The sequence below is a fragment of the Mus caroli genome, unplaced genomic scaffold (assembly GCF_978045245.1).
Source record: "Mus caroli unplaced genomic scaffold, Mus_caroli_1 scaffold_14, whole genome shotgun sequence".
Taxonomy (NCBI): Eukaryota; Metazoa; Chordata; class Mammalia; order Rodentia; family Muridae; genus Mus; species Mus caroli.
This window is the reverse complement of record NW_028227269.1, coordinates 99,655,108-99,677,108: the sequence shown is the minus strand read 5'-3', so window position 1 is coordinate 99,677,108 and position 22,001 is coordinate 99,655,108. Positions and strand designations below refer to the sequence as shown.

Here is a 22,001-nt window from a genome sequence, read left to right as displayed (position 1 = left end):
CTGACACCCGTATTCTAAGTAGTAAACAAGCAAGCTGCGCATGTGCCGGGGTAGCTTTCCACTCCATGTGCTCTGCCTTCCCCGTGACGACAACTCTGGCCGATGGGCTGCAGCCAATCAGGGAGTGACACGTCCGAGGCAGAGGACAATCCTCCATAAAAGGGACGGGTTTCCGCCATTTTCTCTCTCTTCTCCACTGGATCCTGAAGAAGTGAGCAATAAAGCTTTTGCTGCAGAAGATTCTGGTTGTCCTGAGCGTGTTCTTGCCAGTGGGGACAAAAGCTCAGGATAGTACTCCATTGTGTAAATGTACCACATTTAAAGACACCGTCAAAAAGACAAAAAGACCACCAACAGATTGGGAAAGGATCTTTACCTATCCTAAATCAGATAGGGGTCTTCCTTCTTTCAATTGCCATGCTGCCTGTAGTTGTCGCAGGACCCAGTCCTTCCTTATCTAATCTAATCTAATCTAATCTAATCTAATCTAATCTAATCTAATCTAATCTAATGGCTCATTACATCCCATTACTTTAGAGAAACTTTAGACTTGGAAGTTTTGGTTTCACCTACGTAAAATTCTTAAAAGTTCTTATGATTGTTTACTAATTCATTATTGTTGTGGGTATATGATGTGTGTGTATTTAAGTGTACATATATGAATGTCATGGTGGGCATGTGCAGGCAGAGAATCATTTTTGGGAGTTAATTCTCTGTTTCAGCTGTGTGGTTTAGTGGTCAAGCTTGGGTTGTCTGAGTTGCATGGCAAGTACTTATATTCACTGAGTCTTCTCATTAGTCCTCAGGTCTCACATGCATTTTATTATTATTGTAGTTTCATTTATTTTTAAAATGTATTTGTTTACTTAACAATGCATGTACATTTGTGTTTCTGTGCATGGGTGAGTGTGTGTGTGTGTGTGTGTGAGGGAGAGAGAGAGAGAGAATGTTTGTGTGTCTGCATATTAATGCAGGTGTGTGCATGAGATGGTGCTCTTGGGAACGTCAGAGGACTACTTATGGGACTTGGTTCTTAATTCTCTTCCTCCACTATGTTGATCATGATTCTCAGATGGCAGTCTTGGTAGAAAGGGTCCTAACTTGCTGAGCCATCTTGCCAGTGTACTTTCACAGGTTTTAAAATAATTATGTGAAAATATAAGGTACCTTGAATTAAATACCTCAAATAGCGGCTGGAAAGATTCATTGCTCAGTGGTTAAGGGAACTTGAAATTTTTGTAGAGGAACTTGGTTTGATTCCCAACACTCACATGGTAGGTTACAACATGTGTCATTGAGTTCCAGGGGACCTGAAACCCTCTTATGGTCACCATTGGAGAAACATGGTACAGACACATGCAGGCAAAACACTCATAGACACAAAATAAAAATAAACATATTCTTTAAAAATACCTAAGTTAAATAATGCTGTAGCAAAGAAATTAAAGCTTTCTTTTAGCCATCCATTGGACTGAGCATAGGATCCACAATGAAGGAACTAGAGAAAGGACCCAAGGAGCTGAAGGGTTTGCAGCCCCATAGGAGGAACAACAATATGAACTAACCCAGGAACTAAACCACCAACCAAAGAGCACACATGGTGGGACTCATGGTTCCATCTGCATATGCAGCAGAGGATGGCCTAGTCTGACATCAATGGGAGGAGAGGCCCTTATGCCCCAGTGTGGGGGAATGCCAGGGCTAGGAAGAGGGAATATGACTGAAGTGTTGACTATGAATTTACCTTCATTTCTGCATTTTCTCCCTTTGATTTTTTGAAACAGGGTTTTTCTGTGTAACCAACCTGGCTGTCCTGTAACTCACTCTGTAAACCAGGCTGGCTTGGAACTCACAGCGATGGCATGTGCTACTATTTGCCTGACTTATTTAAACAATTTAAAAAAAGAAATTATTGTCTAGATTTTAGAGTGACTATAAACATTAAAAATGTCTATAAAACATTTAGCATAGAGCTTAGAATATAACCATAATCAGAACAGCATCTGTTAGTAGTAGAATCCTAGCAACCAGGGAGCCACATTGAATATCGAAGAGTATGTTTTATACTTAAGAAAAGAAACAAGTTCTTCTTTTTAATAAAAGCAAGCTTACCTTTTGGAATAATCTTAAATTGAAAATCTATTTTGTTTCCCACATCAATATACTTCACAAGATTAAGGGACATAAAATCAAGACTATCTTGTTGAATCCAATAATTACATTGTCTTGTACTTATGCTCCATTTCCGTCCTCCAGCCGTGCCAAAGTTGTATAAGAACCAAGAACCTGTTAGAAACCTCAGTTTTGATTTTATTGATTGAGGCATAGTAGCCAAGGCAGAAGCAGTCCGTTTATCCTTAATGCTCATGATCAGGAAGCTGCTATAGCCAGGTATTAACACAGACTTTTCTACATCTGTAGATTTAAGCTCATGCAGGGGATCTGAAGATAATATAGAGAATATATCATATAGAAGAGAACAGTTAATGTTTATTAAGCAAATGTGATCATAATTAACAAATGTTTCATGGATATTTAAAATAATGATCATAGCCTCAGAACATTTTCCAAACTTCAGTTTCAACTAAATTACAGTATTTTATAGAAAGTTAAGAATTTGTCATATGCAAAGCTATCTTTTAATGTTTACTTTACAATCATTGTATAAAATTCTCAGCAGAAAGGCTAGAGAGATGGGTCAGTGCTGGGGCCCAGCCCCAGTGGAGGATCTTTCTTGTTGGTTCTTCTTGAGACAGCAGAAGGGAAAGTGAAACAGCAGAGGGGTAAGACTTGGTCTTAAGAGATATTTAGGGTTGCTGTATAATAAAAAGTTTGCTTATTTAAGTCTACATTACTATTCTACTGTAGCTGACCTGCCTTCTCTGTTCCTCTGAGGCTAGAAACTGCAGTCTCTGGCACTTAGCATCTCATCCTAAAACAGCAGGAGACTGAGTAAAAAACTAACCCCTGAAGCTTTTCCCCTTTTGTCCTGATGCCTCTTGCTTGTTGGGCTAGTGGGAAGTTTGGAGCAATAAACTTCTACTGAACCATTAGTGTTATAACACTTGCAGAAGGAAAAGCTTTTACATAAGCAAATATGCATAAACTCATGTAAGTTCATATACAGATTCACACATGCTCATTTATACATTTCCATTAAACCCAGTTGGGCCCAAATTGCATGCATCCTCACAATTACATACTTATACACACACATGCATATATTCTCACAACTACATACTTACACACACATCCATACTTACACATGGAGCAAAGACCAAGCACTGGTGCAGAAAGAACTCACTCATTCTGGATGAAAAATTAAATCCCAATCTTTATTGCATAGTGAAAAATAAAAGCTTCTACCCTTTTAATGTGAAATGAATTAAACCTAAGTTTGTAAGAAAAAAAGCTTTGTTCCTTTTAATAAGACTAAGCCTGCTTTGTTCTTAAGAAAGACCTGTTCTGTCTCATGGTAAGGAGAAGTCTACCTGCTCCTTCTGCTCTCTGCAGCTTCTTTTTTCCTCTTTCCCTCTACATTCTACACATTGCTCTCTTAGTTTTTTTTTTTTAAACCTAAAATTTCTAAGTTAGTTCACTCTGCATTCTAATTCTAATCTTGCTCTCTCCTCCTGGTCTGAAGTCACAATAATGCTCTAACTCTCAATGCTTTTTCTTCTAATGCTGTGCCTATACTTATATGTTCTTCTTGAGTTCAGTTCTGTCTAAAAAGTGTTCTGTCTGAAAACTTCTCCTCAGCTCAGTTCCTCTCTCAGCTCAGTTCTTCTCAGCTCAGTTCTGACTCTTCTCTTTTCCTCAGCATTTAAACATCTTTCAGAATACATGATCACAGGTAAATATCTCACACACAAAAAATCAAATCATAAATTGAAATAGAAGTTTACAACAGAGAATATTTACATGCATATCAATTAGGAATAATTATCTGGCTAAACATCCAACACCTGTCACAGCTCTACAGGCCAGTGATGATTTAAAACCATAACTAAGTTTTGTATAGATAAACCCAGTCAATATTTTATCTTCTGCCCTAGCACCTATAATAAATCATTAGTTTCCTTTTTATGACCTTTGGTTAATAGTTTTACAACCTCTTGGAATGTGCTCTGAGTAGGAGAAACTCTGGTTACTGTCTAAGAGCAATTAACCGGTGGCACTTGGGAGACTGACAGAGTTCTCATTGCAGTTTTGACTATCAGAAAAGGGTCTAATAAGCAGTCCACTATAAAAGAGCTTAATAATTACTGATATAACTTTAGGAATTCTTATAGGATCATCATTAAGACCAAAGAAGTCATCTATTTGTCTATATAGCATCACTGCAAGGCAGTATATCTTCATAGATCTTCAAAGGGGTGTGCTATTTCTTAGTGATTGTTATATATGTTTAATAATAACAGGAAAAGCATATTAATAGCAGAAATCTTTGTTAAATGAATTTCTTATAGCCTTTCTAAGGGCAAACTTGTCACAGATTATATAATAATCTGAAGCAGGCCATCTCAGGAAGACCACCTGCTAGTTATTAGCCTGTCCCATTTTGGCTCCAGATAGGTCAGTGGTTAAGAGCATTTGCTGCTCTTCCAGAGGACCCAGGGCTGGTCCTTGAAATCCCCTGTCTTCTGCAGGCATGGACAGTCCACATGCATATATGAAAGCAAAACAGGCATACCCATTAGCTAAAAGACATAAACCAAGACAAAATTTTGCAGAACACAAACACACACACACACAAGAATCTACCTTCTCTCCCTTCCCCCTCCTTCTTTACCTATCTCACCTATCCTCCTTCCTGTTCTTTTTTGTTCTTTGTGAATAATAAATACTTACACTTCCTATTTAAAAGGTAAGTATTCGATTTATTATGTTTATCTATGTTTTCATTGTATGTATGTAAGTGTACCACAAACATAGTGGTGCTGGCAGAGAAAGAAAATAATTTCACAACCGTTGAGACTAGAGATACAAATGGTTGTATGTAGCATTAGTGGGGTCCTGTGTCTGTTATGCCACAGAGCTTGAACTGCACTTACCCCACCCTATTGCTAGATGGGTGTGGGGCTATGGAATGCTGCAGGAAACCAATCTGGGGCTGGGGAAGCACAGTCTATGGTCCCGGGGCAGGGGCAGCCAGAGCTGGCTTGGAGGTCCCTGGGTCTTCAGGAAGGCCAGGACTATCTGGTTCTCAGACTCTTGGGCACCCAGGCACCATGGGGAGCCACAGAAGAGATGAAAACTGAGTGGGGGCTCATGGGCTGGAGCTAGCTCGGGGCTAAGGGTGAAGAGAGGGGAGCTCTGGCTTGATCAAGTGGGCAGGAGTCCTTGGCTTGTTGATGGGCAGCTGGCTTGGCTTGGTGGTCATAGCTGGGAGAACAGAGAGGCCTTGTATGGGAGATTAGAGGGGGCTCTATAGGTGAAGGCTTTCTCTATGGCTCCCCACAGTGGATCCTGTTGAAAAGAGACAGTCCACGGTTTTAAGGCACTTATTGTCATGTCCAAAAGTGGATGAGTCAAACCATAACCCACTTCTCAGGGTGGACCTGAGGTTAAATCCCTTTTGCAGGGAAGAATGTCGGGGAAGGAAAGCTTAATTGGCTAAGCCTTTCAGGTCTTTATGAACCTCATTAAAATGGAGATATGGCTTGAGCCTACATGACCTGTGGTCATGTGCTCTAACTGTGGGTGTTGCCATTATGTGACTGATGGGCACAAATCTATGGAGGGCTGGGGCCTCATGTCAGGAGCCTAGTGTTTGGGAACCAGGCAAAATGCCTGCCATCATTTTAGGGTCACTGGCATTTCTAACCTTAGCTCCACCAGGAACCAGGCTGCCTTTCATGATCTTACAGTTGTGAAATACCATGTGAGGGCTGGGAATCAAACCTGGATCCTCTAAAAGAGCATCAAATGTTTTTAACTGCTGAGCTAACTTTACAGCCCTGGACTTCAAATTAAAACCATACCATGAATCATATCACATTAAAAAAGAAGATGGAGAAATATGATTCTGAGGTTCACCCTGCCTTGTAATAAGGGAAATTTGAGAGTGCAAGATAGAGGAGAGAGAGAGAGAGAGAGAGAGAGAGAGAGAGAGAGAGAGAGAGAGAGAGAAGTAGAGAGGGAGAAAGTTCAAATTAAAACCCAAAATTTAGCCTTCTGGCCAGCACCTTCTGCCAGGGCAGATCGCCCATTTCGCTGCTCTCCTGAAGACACCACAGCCTGAAAGCATTTCAAGCGCTATGCTGCATGCAGGGCAACTGACCCAACAATTTGAAAACCTCCCTGGAGTTCTGCTGCACGCAGGGCAACAGAGCTCACAGTCTGAAGGCTTCCCCGGAGAACAGCTGCACACAGGGCAACAGCTTGACTACTCCTCTGAAGACCCAACAGTAGTTTGAAGGTCTTCCAGAAGATCTGCTGCAGCCAGGGGAACAAATCAGTAGTTTCTCTGCCCCTATGAAGAACCCACAGTCTGAAGCCTCACAGAAGAGCCACTGCAGCCAGATCAACAGGTCACCAGCATACATGCCCCTCTGAAGACCCTACAGTTGGAAGGCCCCACAGGAGGTCAGTGCCAGAGGCTTACTAGGAGACCTGAAGGAACTCAGGGCCAGAAGAAGTAGGCTCTAGACAGAGACACCCAGACCAGCAAACACCAGATGGGAAGAGGCAAGCACAAGACCAGAAGCAACAGTATACTTTGGCACCATCAGAACCCAGTTCTCCCACATAGCAAGCCCTGGACATACCAACACACCTGAAAATCAGGATCAAAGATTCTATTTCATAAAGATAATAGAGCCCTTTAGGAGAATAAAAATAACTCACTGAAAGAAACACAGGTAAATAGGTAGAAGCACTTAAAGAGGAAACAAATAAATCCCTTAAAGAAATATAGGAAAACACAAAAAGATGAAGGAATTGGACAAAGCAGCCCAAGACCTAAAGGTGGAAGTAGAAACAATAAAGAAAATAAAAATGGAGGCAACTCTTGAAATCAAAAACCTAGGAAAGAGGTCAGGAATTACAGATGTAAGGATCACCAACAGAATACAAGAGATAGAAGAGTGAATTTCAGGTGTAGAAGATTTAAAAGATAAAAAACTCCTAACTCAAAACATTCAGGAAATCCAGGACACAATGAAAATACCAAATCTAAGATTAGTAGGAATAGAGGGGAGCAAAGATGCCCAGCTTAAAAGACCCAAAGACATCTTCAATAAAATCATAGAAGAAAACTGCCCCAGCCTAAAGAGATGGCCATAAATGTACAAGAAGCCTATAGAAAACCAAGGAAATTGGACCAGAAAAGAAAATTCATCACATAATGATCAAAATACTAAATATAAAGAACAAAGAGAGAATATTAAATGGGAAAAGGCCAAGTAATGTATAAAAGCAAAACTTTAAGAATTACACCAGACTTCTCAACACAAACACTAGAAGACAGAAGATCCTGGACACAGGTAAAAAATACCAGCCCAGGCTACTATACCAAGCAAAATTATCAATCAACATAGATGGAGAAAACAAAATATTTCAGGACAATACCAAATTCAAACACAATACAGCCCTATAGAGGATTCTAGAAGGAAAACATCAACACAAGAAGGATATCTACACCAAAGAAAAAACAAGATAGTAATCTCACAACAAAGCCAAAAGGAGAGAATCTCATGCACATATGAAACAATCATAACAAGAAGTAACAATCATCTGTCTTTAATATCCCTCAAAATTAATGGACTCAACTCACCAATAAAAAGACATAAGCAAACAAAGTGGATATGCAAACAGGATTCAGCATTTTGCTGCATACAAGAAACACACTTCAATTATAAAGACAAATACTACCTTAGAGTAAAAGGCTGGAAAATAGTCTTCCAAGAAAATTGTCCCAAGAAACAAGCTGGAGTTGTCATAGAAATATCAAATAAAATAGATTTTCAACCAAAAGTTATCAATCAAGATGAGAAAGGACATTCATAGTCATCAAAGGAAAAATTCACCAAAAGAAAGTCTCAATTCTGAATTTCTATGCACCAAATGCAAGGGCACCCACTTTCATAAAAGAAACTTTACTAAAGCTCAAAACACACATTGAAATCCACACAAAAATAGTGGGAGATTTCAACATCCCACCTTCAGTAATGGACAGGTCATTGAAACAAAAACTAAACAGAGACAGAGTAAACCAAATGGATTTAACAGATATCTGCAGAACATTTCACCCTAAACAAAAGGATACACCTTCTCAGCAACTCATGGTACCTTCTCCAAAATTGACCATATAACCAGTCACAAAAGAAGCCTCAACCAATACAAAAATATTGTAATAATCCCATGCATTCTTTCAGATCACCTTGGCCTAAGACTGGTATTCAATAATGAAAAAAACAACAAATATCCTGCATACCCATGGAAGCTGAACAATTATCTACTCAATGACAACATGGTCAGGGAAGAAATAAATAAAGAAGTTAAAGACTTCCTGTAATTCAATGAAAGTGAGGGCACATCATACCCAAACTTATGGGACACAATGAAAGCAGTGCTAAGAGGAAAATTCATAGCACTAAGTGCCCTGGTAAAGAAATTGGAGAGATCCTACACTCTCAACAGCACACCTGAGGACTTCAGAACAAAAAGAAGCAAACAGCATCCTTTGCCTTACAGAAGCTTTGCAATTTTATGAGGTCCCATTTGTCAATTCTTGATCTTACAGCCCAAGACCTCTGTGTTCTGTTCAGGAATTTTCCCCCTGTGCCCATATCTCCAAGGCTCTTTCCCACTTTCTCCTCTATAAGTTTCAGTGTCTCTGGTTTTACATGAAGGTCCTTGATCCACTTGGACTTGAGCTTTGTACAAGGAGATAAAAATGGATCAATTCACATTCTCCTACATGCTAACTACTAGGTGAGCTAGCACCATTTGTTGAAGATGCTGTCTTCTTTCCACTGGATGGTTTTAGCTCCTTTGTCAAAGATCAAGTGATCACAGGTGTGTGGGTTCATTTCTGGGTTTTCAATTCTGTTCCATTAATCTACCTGTCTGTTGTTGTACCAATACCATGCAGTTTTTATCACAGTTGCTCTGTAGTACAGCTTGAGGTCAGCAATGGTGATTCCACCTGAGGTTCTTTTATTGTTGAGAATAGTTTATGTTATCCTAGGTTTTCTGTTATTTCAGATAAATTTGCAAATTGCCCTTTCTAACTCTGTGAAGAATTGAATTGGAATTTTGATGTGGATTGTATTGAATTTGTAGATTGCTTTTGGCAAGATGACCATTTTGACTATATTAATCCTGCCAATCCATGAACAGGGGAGATCTTTCCATCTTCTGAGATCTTCTTTGAATTCTTTCTTCAGAGACTTGAAGTTCATATCATACAGATCTTTCACTTCCTTAGTTAGACTCACACCAAGGTATTTTATATTATTTGTGACTCTTGTGAAGGGTGTTGTTTCCCTAATTTCTTTCTCAGCCTGTTTATCCTTTGTGTAGAGAAAGGCCACTGATTTGCTTGAATTAATTTTATATCCAGCTACTTCACTGAAGTTGTTTATCAGGTTTAGGAGTTCTCTGGTGGAATTTTTCATGTCACTTATGTATACCATCATATCATCTGCAAATAGTGATATTTTGACTTCTTCTTTTCCGATTTGTATACATTTGACTTCCTTTTGTTGTCTAATTGCTCTGGCTTGAACGTCAAGAACTATATTGAATAGGTAGGGAGAGAGTGGACAGCCTTGTGTAGTCCTGGATTTTCATGGGATTGCTTCAAGTTTCTCTCCATTTTGTTTGATGTTGACTACTGGTTTGCTGTAGATTACTTTTATTATGTGTAGTTATGGACCTTGAGTTCCTGATCTTTCTAAGACTTTTACCACGAAGGGGAGTTGAGTTTTGTCAAATGCTTCTTCGGCACCTATTAAGATGATCATGGTGGTTTTTTCCACTCAACCAATGGACAGAATCAGCTAACCCCTGTTGTTGAATTAGGGAAGGCTGAAAGAGGCTGAGCAGAAGGGTGATCCGGTAGGAGGACCAGAAGTCTCAATTAATCTGGACCCCTGAGATCTCTCAAACACTGGACCACCAGACAGACAGCATACACCAGCTGATATGAGGCCTCCAACACACTTACAATAGAGGACTTCCAGGTCTGTGTTCATTTAGGGATGATATACCTAACCCTCAAGAGACTAGAGGCCCCAGGGTGTTTAGCAGTTAGGTAGGGTGGGGTGTGTGGAGGAAGTGTCAGATGTGGAGCAATCAGAAGGTAGATGGGGAGTGGGGAATGGAATATGGAGTGTAAAAAATATATTAATTTAATAAAAAATGATTAAAAATGGCATTTAGAACTAAACAGAGAATTCACAAAAGATGAATCTCAAATGGATGAGAAGTACATAAGGAATGTTCAAAGTTTTTGGTGATCAGGGAAATGCAAAAAATGATCCTGAGGGTTCCCAGATTCCACCAAGACTGGTCTGCGCAGGTGAGAGTGTGGGCTGCAGAGGCTAATAGCTTCTGGGACAGGAAGAAGCCACTGAGCTTCTGGGGTGGACCCTATTTTGGGCTCCAGACATCCGGGCACCTTCCCTGCCAGAGGAGAGGTGTCCTCCCCCACCCAGGAGGGCTTTGTTGCAGCACCTGGGGGAGCCATCTTGGTTCCCGGATCTGGCCGAGACTAGTCTGCGCAGGTGAGAATGTAAATTACAGAAGCTACACAGATTCTGGGACAAGCCCTGTTTCTGGCCTTCCTCTTCTACCAGGAGGCAGGTCTGAATGCCAGATATCTGTCTACCTTCCATGCAAGAGGAGAGCTTGCCTGCAGAGAGTGCTCTAACCACTGAAACTCAGGAGAGAGCTAGTCTCCCAGGTCTGCTAATAGATGGAATCATGAGAGGAATAAGCTCTAACCAGAGACAACTATAACAACTAACTCCAGAGATTACCAGATGTCGAAAGGCAGACAAGAATCTTACTAACAGAAACCAAGATCACTCACCATCATCAGAACCTAGCACTCCCACCTCAGCCAGTCCTGGGCACCCCAACACACCCAAAAAGCTAGACCTGGATTTAAAAGCATATCTCATGATGATGGTAGAGGACATCAAGAAGGACTTTAATAACTCACTTAAAGAAATACAGGAGAACACTGCTAAAGAGGTAGAAGTCCTTAAAGAAAAACAGGAAAACACATCCAAACAGGTGATGGAAATGAACAAAACCATACTAGACCTAGAAAGGAAAGGAGACACAATAAAGAAAACCCAAAGTGAGGCAATGCTGGAGAGAGAAACCCTAGGAAAGAAATCTGGAACCATAGATGCGAGCATCAGCAACAGAATACAAGAGATGGAAGAGAGAATCTCAGGTGCAGAAGATTCCATAGAGAACATTGGCACAACAATCAAAGAAAATGCAAAATGCAAAAAGATCTTAACTCAAAACATCCAGGAAACCCAGGAAACAATGAGAAGACCAAACCTACAGATAATAGGAGTAGATGAGAATGAAGATTTTCAACTTAAAGGGCCAGCAAATACCTTCAACAAAATTATAGAAGAAAACTTCCCAAACCTAAAGAAAGACATGCCCATGAACATACAAGAAGCCTACAGAACTCCAAATAGACTGGACCAGAAAAGAAATTCCTCCGGACATATAATAATCAGAACAACAAACAGTCAAACTAAGTGGATCAAGGAACTCCACATAAAACCAGAGACAGTGAAATTTATAGAGGAAAAAGTGGGGAAAAGCCTCAAAGATATGGGCACAGGGGAAAAATTCCTGAATAGAACAGCAATGGCTTATGCTGTAAGATCGAGAATCAACAAATGGGACCTCATGAAATTGCAAAGCTTCTGTAAGGCAAAAGACACCGTCAATAAGACAAAAAGGCCACCAATAGATTGGGAAAGGATCTTTACCTACCGTAAATCAGATAGGGACCTAATATCCAATATATATAAAGAACTCAAGAAGGTGGAATCCAGAAAATCAAATAACCCCATTAAAAAATGGGACTCAGAGCCAAACAAAGAATTCTCACCTGAGGAATACCGAATGGCTGAGAAGCACCTGAAAAAATATTCAGCATCCTTAATCATCAGGGAAATGCAAATCAAAACAACCCTGAGATTCCACCTTATACCAGCCAGAATGGCTATGATCAAAAATTCAGGTGACAGCAGATGCTGGCGAGAATGTGGAGAAAGAGGAACACTCTTCCATTGTTGGTGGGATTGCAAGCTTGTACAACCACTCTGGAAATCAGTCTGGCGGTTCCTCAGAAAATTGGACATAGTACTACCGGAGGATCCAGCAATACCTCTCCTGGGCTTATATCCAGAAGATGTTCCAACCGGTAAGAAGGACACATGCTCCACTATGTTCATAGCAGTCTTATTTGTAATAGCCAGAAGCTGGAAAGAACCCAGATGCCCCTCAACAGAGGAATGGATACAGAAAATGTGGTACATTTACACAATGGAGTACTACTCAGCTATTAAAAAGAATGAATATATGAAATTCCTAGGCAAATGGTTGGACCTGGAGGGCATCATCCTGAGTGAGGTAACACAATCAAAAAAGAATTCACATGATATGTACTCATGGATAAATGCCCAGAAACTTAGAATACCCAAGATACAAGATACAATTTGCAAAACACATGAAACTCAAGAAGAATGAAGACGAAAGTGTGGACACTTTGCCCCTTCTTAAAATTGGGAACAAAACACTCATGGAAGGAGTTACAGAGACAAAGTTTGGAGCTGAGACGAAAGGATGGACCATCTAGAGACTGCCATACCCAGGGATCCATCCCATAATCATCCTCCAAACGCTGACACCATTGCACACACTAGCAAGATTTTGCTGAAAGGACCCTGATATAGCTGTCTCTTGTGAGACTATGCCGGGGTCTAGCAAACACATAAGTGAATAAGTCAGCTATTGGATGGATCACAGGGCCCCCAATGGAGGAGCTAGAGAAAATACCCAAGGAGCTAAAGGGATCTGCAACCCTATAGGTGTTACAACAATGTGAACTAACCAGTACCCCTAGATCTCGTGTCTCTATCTGCATATGTATCAAAAGATGGCCTAGTCAGCCATCAGTGGAAAGAGAGGCCCATTGGACATGCAAACTTTATATGCCCCAGTACAGGGGAACGCCTGGGCGAAGACCTTTGAGTGGGGGTGTAGGGGAGTTGGAGGGAGGAGGGTATGGAGAACTTTTGGGCTAGCTTTGGAAATGTAAATGAAGAAAATGCCTAATTAAATAAAATGATCTTGAGATTTCTCCTCATACCAGTCAGAATCGATAGGATGAAAACCTCAGGTCACAGCTCATGGAGGTGAGGATGTGAACACTCTTCCATTGCTGGTGGGATTGCAAACAGGTACAACAAGTCTGGAAATCAATATGAAGTTTCCTCATAGAACTGGAAATAGATCTACCTAAAGATCCATCTATACTACTCTTGAGCATATATACAAAAGATTGTCCACATGGGCACGTGTTCCACTATGTTCATAGCAGCCCTCTTTGTGATAGTCAGAAGCTGGAAACAACTCAGATGTCCCACAGCAGAAGAATGGATACAGAAAATGTGCTTCATTTACACAATGGAATACTACTCATGTATTAAGAACCAGGACATCATGAGTTTTACAGACAAGTTGATGGAACTAAAAATATTTTTGTGAGTGAGGTGACCTGGACATAAAAGGACATGCATGGTGTATACTGACTTATAAGTGGATATTAGCAAGAAACTACAGCATAACTATTCCACAGCCCAGAGCCAGGGAAGCCAAAGAATAATGAAGTAGGATGGTTGAGTTTTTCACAAAAGGGGAAATAAAATAGATATGGAAGTTGTATGCATGGAGGAAAATGAGTTGGAGAGGGGATGGAGAGAAGCGCAGGGTGGGGGGATAAGTTTTAAGGAGAGTGAGGGACACAGAATGGAAATCAGAGGTTGGAGTCAGGCAGGTATCATCTCCAGGATATACCAGAGACCTAGGACAGGGGTGGTAGGAGATCCCAGGTTGTCTATGGGGGCAACTCTACTAAGACTACTAGCACTTGTGGATATTCAAGAAGTGGCCACTTCTTGTAGCCAGGTAGGACTCCCAGTAGAAAGACAGGGATAACAATCTACTCACATAACCTTTGACCCAAAATACATATCTGGCCTTCAAGATGTGCAAGGGGAAAAGATAGAGCAGAGAAAGTGGGACTGGTCAACCGATGACTGGCCCAAACTGAGACCCATCAGATGGGCAAATACCAATCCCTGACACTATTAATGATACTCTATTATGTTTGCAGACAGGAGCCTAGCATAACTGTCCTGTGAGAGGCTCCACCTAACACTCAATGGAAACAGATGTAAAGAACCACAGCCAAACATTATACAGAACTAAGGGAGTCTTATGGAAGAGTTGGGGGAAGGATTGAGGGACCCAAAGAGGACAGGGACTCTATAGGAAGACCAACAGTGTCAATTAACTTGGACCGTTGGGGGTTCTCAGAGTCTGAACCACCAACCAAATTATTCGCATGGGCTGGACCTATCCCCCCAACCCCTTACATGTGACAGATGTGCAGCTTGGTCTTCATGTGGGTTCACCAACAGCTGGAGCAGGGGCTGGCCATGAATCTGTTGCTTCCCTGTGGATCCTGATCCCCTAATTTGGCTGCCATGTCTGGCCTCAGTGGGAGAGCATGCACTTAGTCCTACAGAAAAATGAGGTGTTTGGGAGGGGAGGGGTGTTGAGGATTTAAGAGGGCGGTTCCTATTGGAATGTAAAATGAAAGAGAGAGAGAGAGAGAGAGAGAGAGAGAGAGAGAGAGAGATTGATTAAACGAGACAGTTGGGATAAGAGAGTTGTAAGTAGGATCTGGAAGAATTTTGAAAGAGGAACGAAATATGTATTACATGTTTTTTTTCAATGGAAACAAACAAAACAGCTTTTTACTATGTAGCTGAAACTCACCCTGAATTCATGGCTCTCCTGTCTCTGAGTCCCAAGTGGTAGGGCTCAGAGGTGAACCACCTTGTGGCATTCAGTTTTACTCATTCTTTCTCTCTTTTTACCTCCCTCTTTTTTGTACTGGAGCATGCTTGGCAGATGCAGGTTTAGGAATTGCATAAGTAATACGAACCTAAAATTTAGCATGCCCCCCCCCACTTGCCTTCATGTGGTTTCTCTGCTTTCCTCTATGGTTTGTCTATATTACCTGCCCACTCACAGAAGACTAGGTGATCTTGTCAAACAGAGTCACAACAGGTCATTTTCTAGCAAAACACTCTAAAACCTTCTTATGTTACTCAGAGGAAAACCAAAATCCTTCATTAAATTAACAAAACTAATTATGTGTAGTTGTGTGGGTTTGTGTATGTGAGTATAGGTGCCCTCAGAGATCAGAGGCATTGTATCCCCTAGAGTTGGAGCTCCAAGCTGTTCTGAGTACCTGGGATTGGTGCTGAGAACTGAACTTGGGTCTTCTACGAATGCAGTACATACTTTTTTTATTATTGAGTCACCCATCTAGCCCCAAAGCCTATTAACTTCTGTTGTATACCTATCATTAATAATTAGAAACAAATATCCGTTATGATAGAGATTCAAATACCTTTTGTTTGTTTTGTTTTTTGAGACAGGGTTTCTCTGTATAGCCCTGGTTGTCCTGGAACTCATGCTGTAGACCAGGATCACGTCAAACTCATAGGGCTCTGCCTCCTTCTGGCTCACAAATGCTGTGAGTAAAGACATATGCTACCACTGCCCACTTCAAATTTATTTTTATTATGTAGGGAAATTTTTCAATAATTTTTGAAAAAAGAATGACACGGGTTACCAGGAGCCTTCAGGCTTGGAGCGGGTTTAAAGGAGATACAAAGTAGAACTCTGTTATGGCTTTAAAGACTGAGGGTCTCCAGATGTTCCAGCTCTCTATTCTGAGTGCTGATGATAACTTTTAAAATGTCCTAAAAACATTCTTGCTAATTCTGAGGGTTGAAATACCTGGCTTAGGGGATTACAGAATACATCATCACATGGTAAAAAGTTCATCACAAGTTTACACATAAATTAGAATCATAAATTAAATAAAAAGTTATCAAAAAGGAATATTTGCATGCATGTCCATTATGAGTAATTATCTGGCTAAGCATTTATCACCTCTCATAGCTCCAGAGGTTCATGAAGAGTCAAACACCATAACTAAGTTATTAGTGAAGTTTTGCATAGATAGATAAATACAGTCAATATTTTATCTTCTGTTCTATCACCTGTAATTAATTGTTAGTTCCCCTTTCATGACTTTTGGTTAATGGTCTTACAACATCTTGGAATGTGCTCTGAGTAGTAGAATGTCTGCTTAATATTTAAGAGGCAATTAACTAGTGACACATGGGAGACTGGCAGATTTCTCATTACAGTTTTGACTCTCATAAAAGGGTCTAATAAGCAGTCCCACTATAATAGAGCCTAGTAAATATTGATATAATTTTAGGAACGTTTATAGGATTATCATTAAGAATTAAGACATCATCTATTTGTCTATATAGCATCACTACAAAACCATACATACATCTTCATTGCTTTGCAGAGATCTGCTCAAAAGTGCGGGCTAATACCTAGTGATTGTTATATATGTGATAATAGCAGAAAAAGCATAATTAATATCAGGAATCTTTCCCAAATGATTTTCTTCTGGACCTTGCCTACCAAAATTCTATCATAGATTTTTATCTAAGGTGAAGTCATCTCAGGAATATCACCTGTGATTTATTAGCTTGTTGGCTCCTGATAAGTCTCACCCTATATCCTTGGCTAGCTTGGAACTGGATATCTATACTAGATTGCCCTTACAAAGATATCCCTGCCTTAGCATTTGACTCCTATATGCTAGGATTAAAGGTATTGTACCGTAATTCCTGACCTCTTTTTATAAAGAGTTTTGGAATATTTCATTCAAAATGTATTTTTCATTGACAAAAAGTCCCATTTCTCTTACTTCTTCTGAGCACTGTTCAAAATAAAATAAGTGTCATTGTAATAAATAACAAATACTACTTTTTGGAAATATATTAATGAAGTTGTAAGTATATTCTGTTACATTATGAAAACTGATCCTGTAACTTAAGTATCTGTAATCTTTAGTTGATCTCCAGTTGGACTAGAATTTGGTAATAAGGATAGTATTGAAATGGTAGAGTATTTGTATAATATATACAAGATTTAGGTTCAATCTACCAGGAAAACACACATACACACAAACACACACATTTACACATTCTCACACTCTTACATACATATTCATACACACACAAACATACATACACAAATACACATACACACATACTTGTACCCACACATTCACAAACACAGATACACACACAGAAACATACAGACACATATATCCACATATATCATCACACATAAATACACACTAACACACATATACACCCATAGCCACAAAACACATTCATAAACACATATATACATATACACATATACACAGACACATCTATAAGCACATACTACATACACATACATACACATACACTTTTACATATGCATACACATACAATTCACATACACACTCATTAAAACTATTAAATTAAAAAGAAACACATAGTCTTCTCAAAATGTAACTTTTAATTTTTGAATCCAACAGATAGGTTATTTTATTATACTTACTTTTTGATAGAACCTCAATTGTGTAGTATAAATTTCCAGAATATGTAATTTCAATATCGCTAAGTAAACAAGGGCTGTCCTTTGAGTTCTCAATCCCAAAAGGGACTATTACTTCTGTGTGAATAGATGTCTGAAATCCCACAGGCTCAGTTTTATGTATATATACATTTTTGATATTAGCAAGTCCAGTTTTACTAAAAACAAATCAACAAACATAAAAAGAATGGATATGCAAGTGACTTAAAAGAGCAGGCACAATAATGTGTAATTTAAAAATAAAATATACCAATGTTAGGATGGATAATAGCAATATACCATCTAACAAATGACTATTTGTCCATCAGTTGTTCAAACTTTTTAGTTGTTGGCAAAATGGCATATACAACATAATTTTTCACACTGCAAGTGAGCAAAAGTTATCTATACATTTATCTATCTATTTATATATCTATCATCATTTAGTGCTGGGGATCATGAAGGTTAGACAAATGCTAAATCTCCATCCTACAAAAAATTGTTAAATGTCAGCTTTCAGAAGAGATGATACCTGAATATAAATAGATGTGCATTCAATATTAATATAAATATAAATATAAATTAAGAAGCATTTCATAGAAAGCATTTCATCATTTCACCTTTGAATGAAAAAAATTAAAAAAGAACGGAAGAAAGAAAAGAAAAGATCTGCAGGAGCCATCTTCTTTCCCGGATCCCGCCAAGACTAGTCTGCACAAGTAAGAGTGTGGACTACAGAAGCTAACGGATTCTGGGACAGGCGGGAGCCACAGAGCTTCTGTGGCAGACCCCATTTCGGGCTCCAGACATCCGGGAAAGTTCCCTGCTGGAGGAGAGGTGTCCACCCAGCCCAGGAAGCCATTGCCGGAACATCTGCGGGAGCCATCTTCATTCCCGGATCCCGCCAAGACTAGTATGCACAGGTGAGAGTGTGGACAACAGAAGCTAACAGCTTCTGGAACAGGCCCTGTTTTGGGCCTTCATCTTCTGCCAGGAGGCAAATCCAAACAACAGATATCTGTCCACCTTCTCTGCAAGAGGAGAGCTTGCCGGCAAAGAGTACTTTAACCACTGAAACTCAGGAGAAAGCTAGTCTCCCAGGTCTGCTGGTAGAGACGAACAGAATCACGAAATGAACAAGCTCTAACCAGAGACAACTATAATAACTGATTCCAGAGATTACCAGATGTCGAAAGGCAGACATAAGAATCTTACTAACAGAAACCAAGACCACTCACCATCATCAGAACCTAGCACTCCCACCTCAGCCAGTCCTTGGCACCCCAACACACCCAAAAAGCTAGACCCGGATTTAAAAGCATATCTCATGATGATGGTAGAGGACATCAAGAAGGACTTTAATAACTCACTTAAAGAAATACAGGAGAACACTGCTAAAGAGGTAGAAGTCCTTAAAGAAAAACAGGAAAACACATCCAAACAGGTGATGGAAATGAACAAAACCATACTAGACCTAAAAAGGGAAGTGGACACAATATAGAAAACCCAAAGTGAGGGAACGCTGGAGAGAGAAACCCTAGGAAAGAAATCTGGAACCATAGATGCGAGCATCAGCAACAGAATACAAGAGATGGAAGAGAGAATCTCAGGTGCAGAAGATTCCATAGAGAACATTGGCACAACAATCAAAGAAAATGCAAAATGCAAAAAGACCTTAACTCAAAACATCCATGAAACCCAGGAAACAATGAGAAGACCAAACCTACAGATAATAGGAGTAGATGAAAATGAAGATTTTCAACTTAAAGGGCCAGCAAATATCTTCAACAAAATTATAGAAGAAAACTTCCCAAACCTAAAGACAGACATGCCCATGAACATACAAGAAGCCTACAGAACTCCAAATAGACTGGACCAGAAAAGAAATTCCTCCTGACACATAATAATCAGAACAACAAATGCACTAAATAAAGATAGAATATTAAAAGCAGTAAGGGAAAAAGCTCAAGTAACATATAGAGGCAGGCCTATCAGAATTACACCAGACTTCTCACCAGAGACTATGAAAGCAAGAAGATCCTGGACAGATGTTATACAGACACTAAGGGAACACAAATGCCAGTCCAGGCTACTATACCCAGCCAAACTTTCAATTACCATAGATGGAGAAATCAAAGTATTACACGACAAAACCAAATTCTCACATTATCTTTCCACGAATTCAGCCCTTCAAAGGATAACAACAGAAAAAAACCAATACAAGGACAGAAACCACCTCCTAGAAAAAGGAAGTATTCCTTCAACAAACCTAAAAAAAGACAGACACAAGAACAGAATACCAACTTTAACAACAAAAAAAAAGGAAGTAACAATTACTATTCCTTAATATCTCTTAATATCAATGGACTCAACTCCCCAATAAAAAGACATAGACTAACAGACTGGCTACACAAACAGGACCCAACAATCTGCTGCTTACAGGAAACCCATCTCATGGAAAAAGACAGACACTACCTCAGAATGAAAGGCTAGGAAACATTTTTTCCAAGCAAATGGTCTGAAGAAACAAGCTGGAGTAGCCATTCTAATATCAAATAAAATCGACTTCCAACCCAAAGTCATCAAAAAAGACAAGGAGGGGCACTTCATAATCATCAAAGGTAAAATCTCCCAAGAGGAACTCTCAATTCTGAACATCTATGCTCCAAGTGCAAGGGCAGCCACATTCATTAAAGAAACTTTAGTAAAGCTCAAAACACACATTGCACCTCCCACAATAATAGTGGAAGACTTCAGCACACCACTTTCATCAATGGACAGAACATGGAAACAGAAGCTAAACAGGGACACAGTGAAACTAACAGAAATTATGAAACAAATGGATCTAACAGATATCTACAGAACATTTTATCCTAAAACAAAATGATAAACCTTCTTCTCAGCACCTCATGGTACCTTCTCCAAAATTGACCATATAATTGGTCACCAAACAGGCCTCAACAAATACAAAAATATTGAAATTGTCCCATGCATCCTATCAGATCACCATGGACTAAGGCTGATCTTCAATAACAACATAAATAATAGAAAGCCAACATTCATATGGAAACTGAATAACACTCTTCTCAATGATACCTTGGTCAAGGAAGGAATAAAAAAAGAAATTAAGGACTTTTTAGAGTTTAATGAAAATGCAGCCACAACTTACCCAAACTCATGGGACACAATGAAAGCATTTCTAAGAGGAAAACTCATAGCTCTGAGTGCCTCCAAAAAGAAACTAGAGAGAGAACACACTAGCAGCTTGACAACACACCTAAAAGCTCTAGAACAAAAAGAAGCAAATTCACCCAAGAGGAGTAGATGGCAGGAAATAAACTCACGGGTGAAATCAACCAAGTGGAAACAAGAAGAACTATTCAAAGAATCAACCAAAATGAGGAGCTGGATCTTTGAGAAAATCAACAAGATTGATAAACCGTTAGCCAGGCTCACTAAAGGGCACAGGGACAGCATCCTAATTAACAAAATCAGAAATGAAAAGGGAGTCATAACAACAGATCCTGAAGAAATCCAAAACACCATCAGATCCATCTACAAAAGGCTATACTCAACAAAACTGGAAAACCTGGACGAAATGGACAAATTTCTAAACAGAAACCAGGTACTAAAGTTAAATCAGGATCAGGTTAATGATCTAAACAGTTCCGTATCCCCTAAAGAAATAGAAGCAGTCATTAATAGTCTCCCAACCAAAAAACAAACAAACAAACAAAAACAAAACAAAACAAAACAAAAAACCCCAGGACCAGATGGGTTTAGTGCAGAGTTCTATCAGACCTTCAAAGAAGATCTAATCCCAGTTCTTCACAAACTATTCCACAAAATAGAAGCAGAATGTACTCTACCCAACTCATTCTATGAAGCCACAATTACTCTGATACCTAAACCACAGAAAGACTCAACAAAGATAGAGAACTTCAGATCAATTTCCCTTATGAATATCGATGCAAAAATACTCAATAAAATTCTCACTAACTGAATCCAAGAACACATCAAAACAATCATTCATTCTGACCAAGCAGGTTTCATTCCAGGGATGTGGGGATGGTTTAATATATGGAAATCCATCAACTTAATCCATTATATAAACAAACTCAAAGTGAAAAACCACATCATCATCTCGTTAGATGCTGAGAAAAGATTTGACGAAATCCAACACCCATTCATGATAAAAGTCTTGGAAAGATCAGGAGTTCAAG

The 22,001-nt window shown here is 39.5% G+C and overlaps 1 protein-coding gene across 2 annotated transcripts in view; it reads right to left on the bottom strand.

The window, feature by feature from the left end:
- Catsperb (catsper channel auxiliary subunit beta) overlaps positions 1-22,001 on the bottom strand; it is a 190,790-nt gene that overhangs the window by 33,523 nt on the left and 135,266 nt on the right. For both annotated transcript variants that reach the window (XM_085830158.1, XM_085830159.1), the window contains 2 exons: positions 17,764-17,957; positions 2,113-2,442 (listed from right to left, as the gene is read on the bottom strand). In XM_085830158.1, the coding sequence (XP_085686284.1) occupies positions 2,113-2,442; positions 17,764-17,957 (524 nt within the window). The remainder of the gene's footprint in view (positions 1-2,112; positions 2,443-17,763; positions 17,958-22,001) is intronic.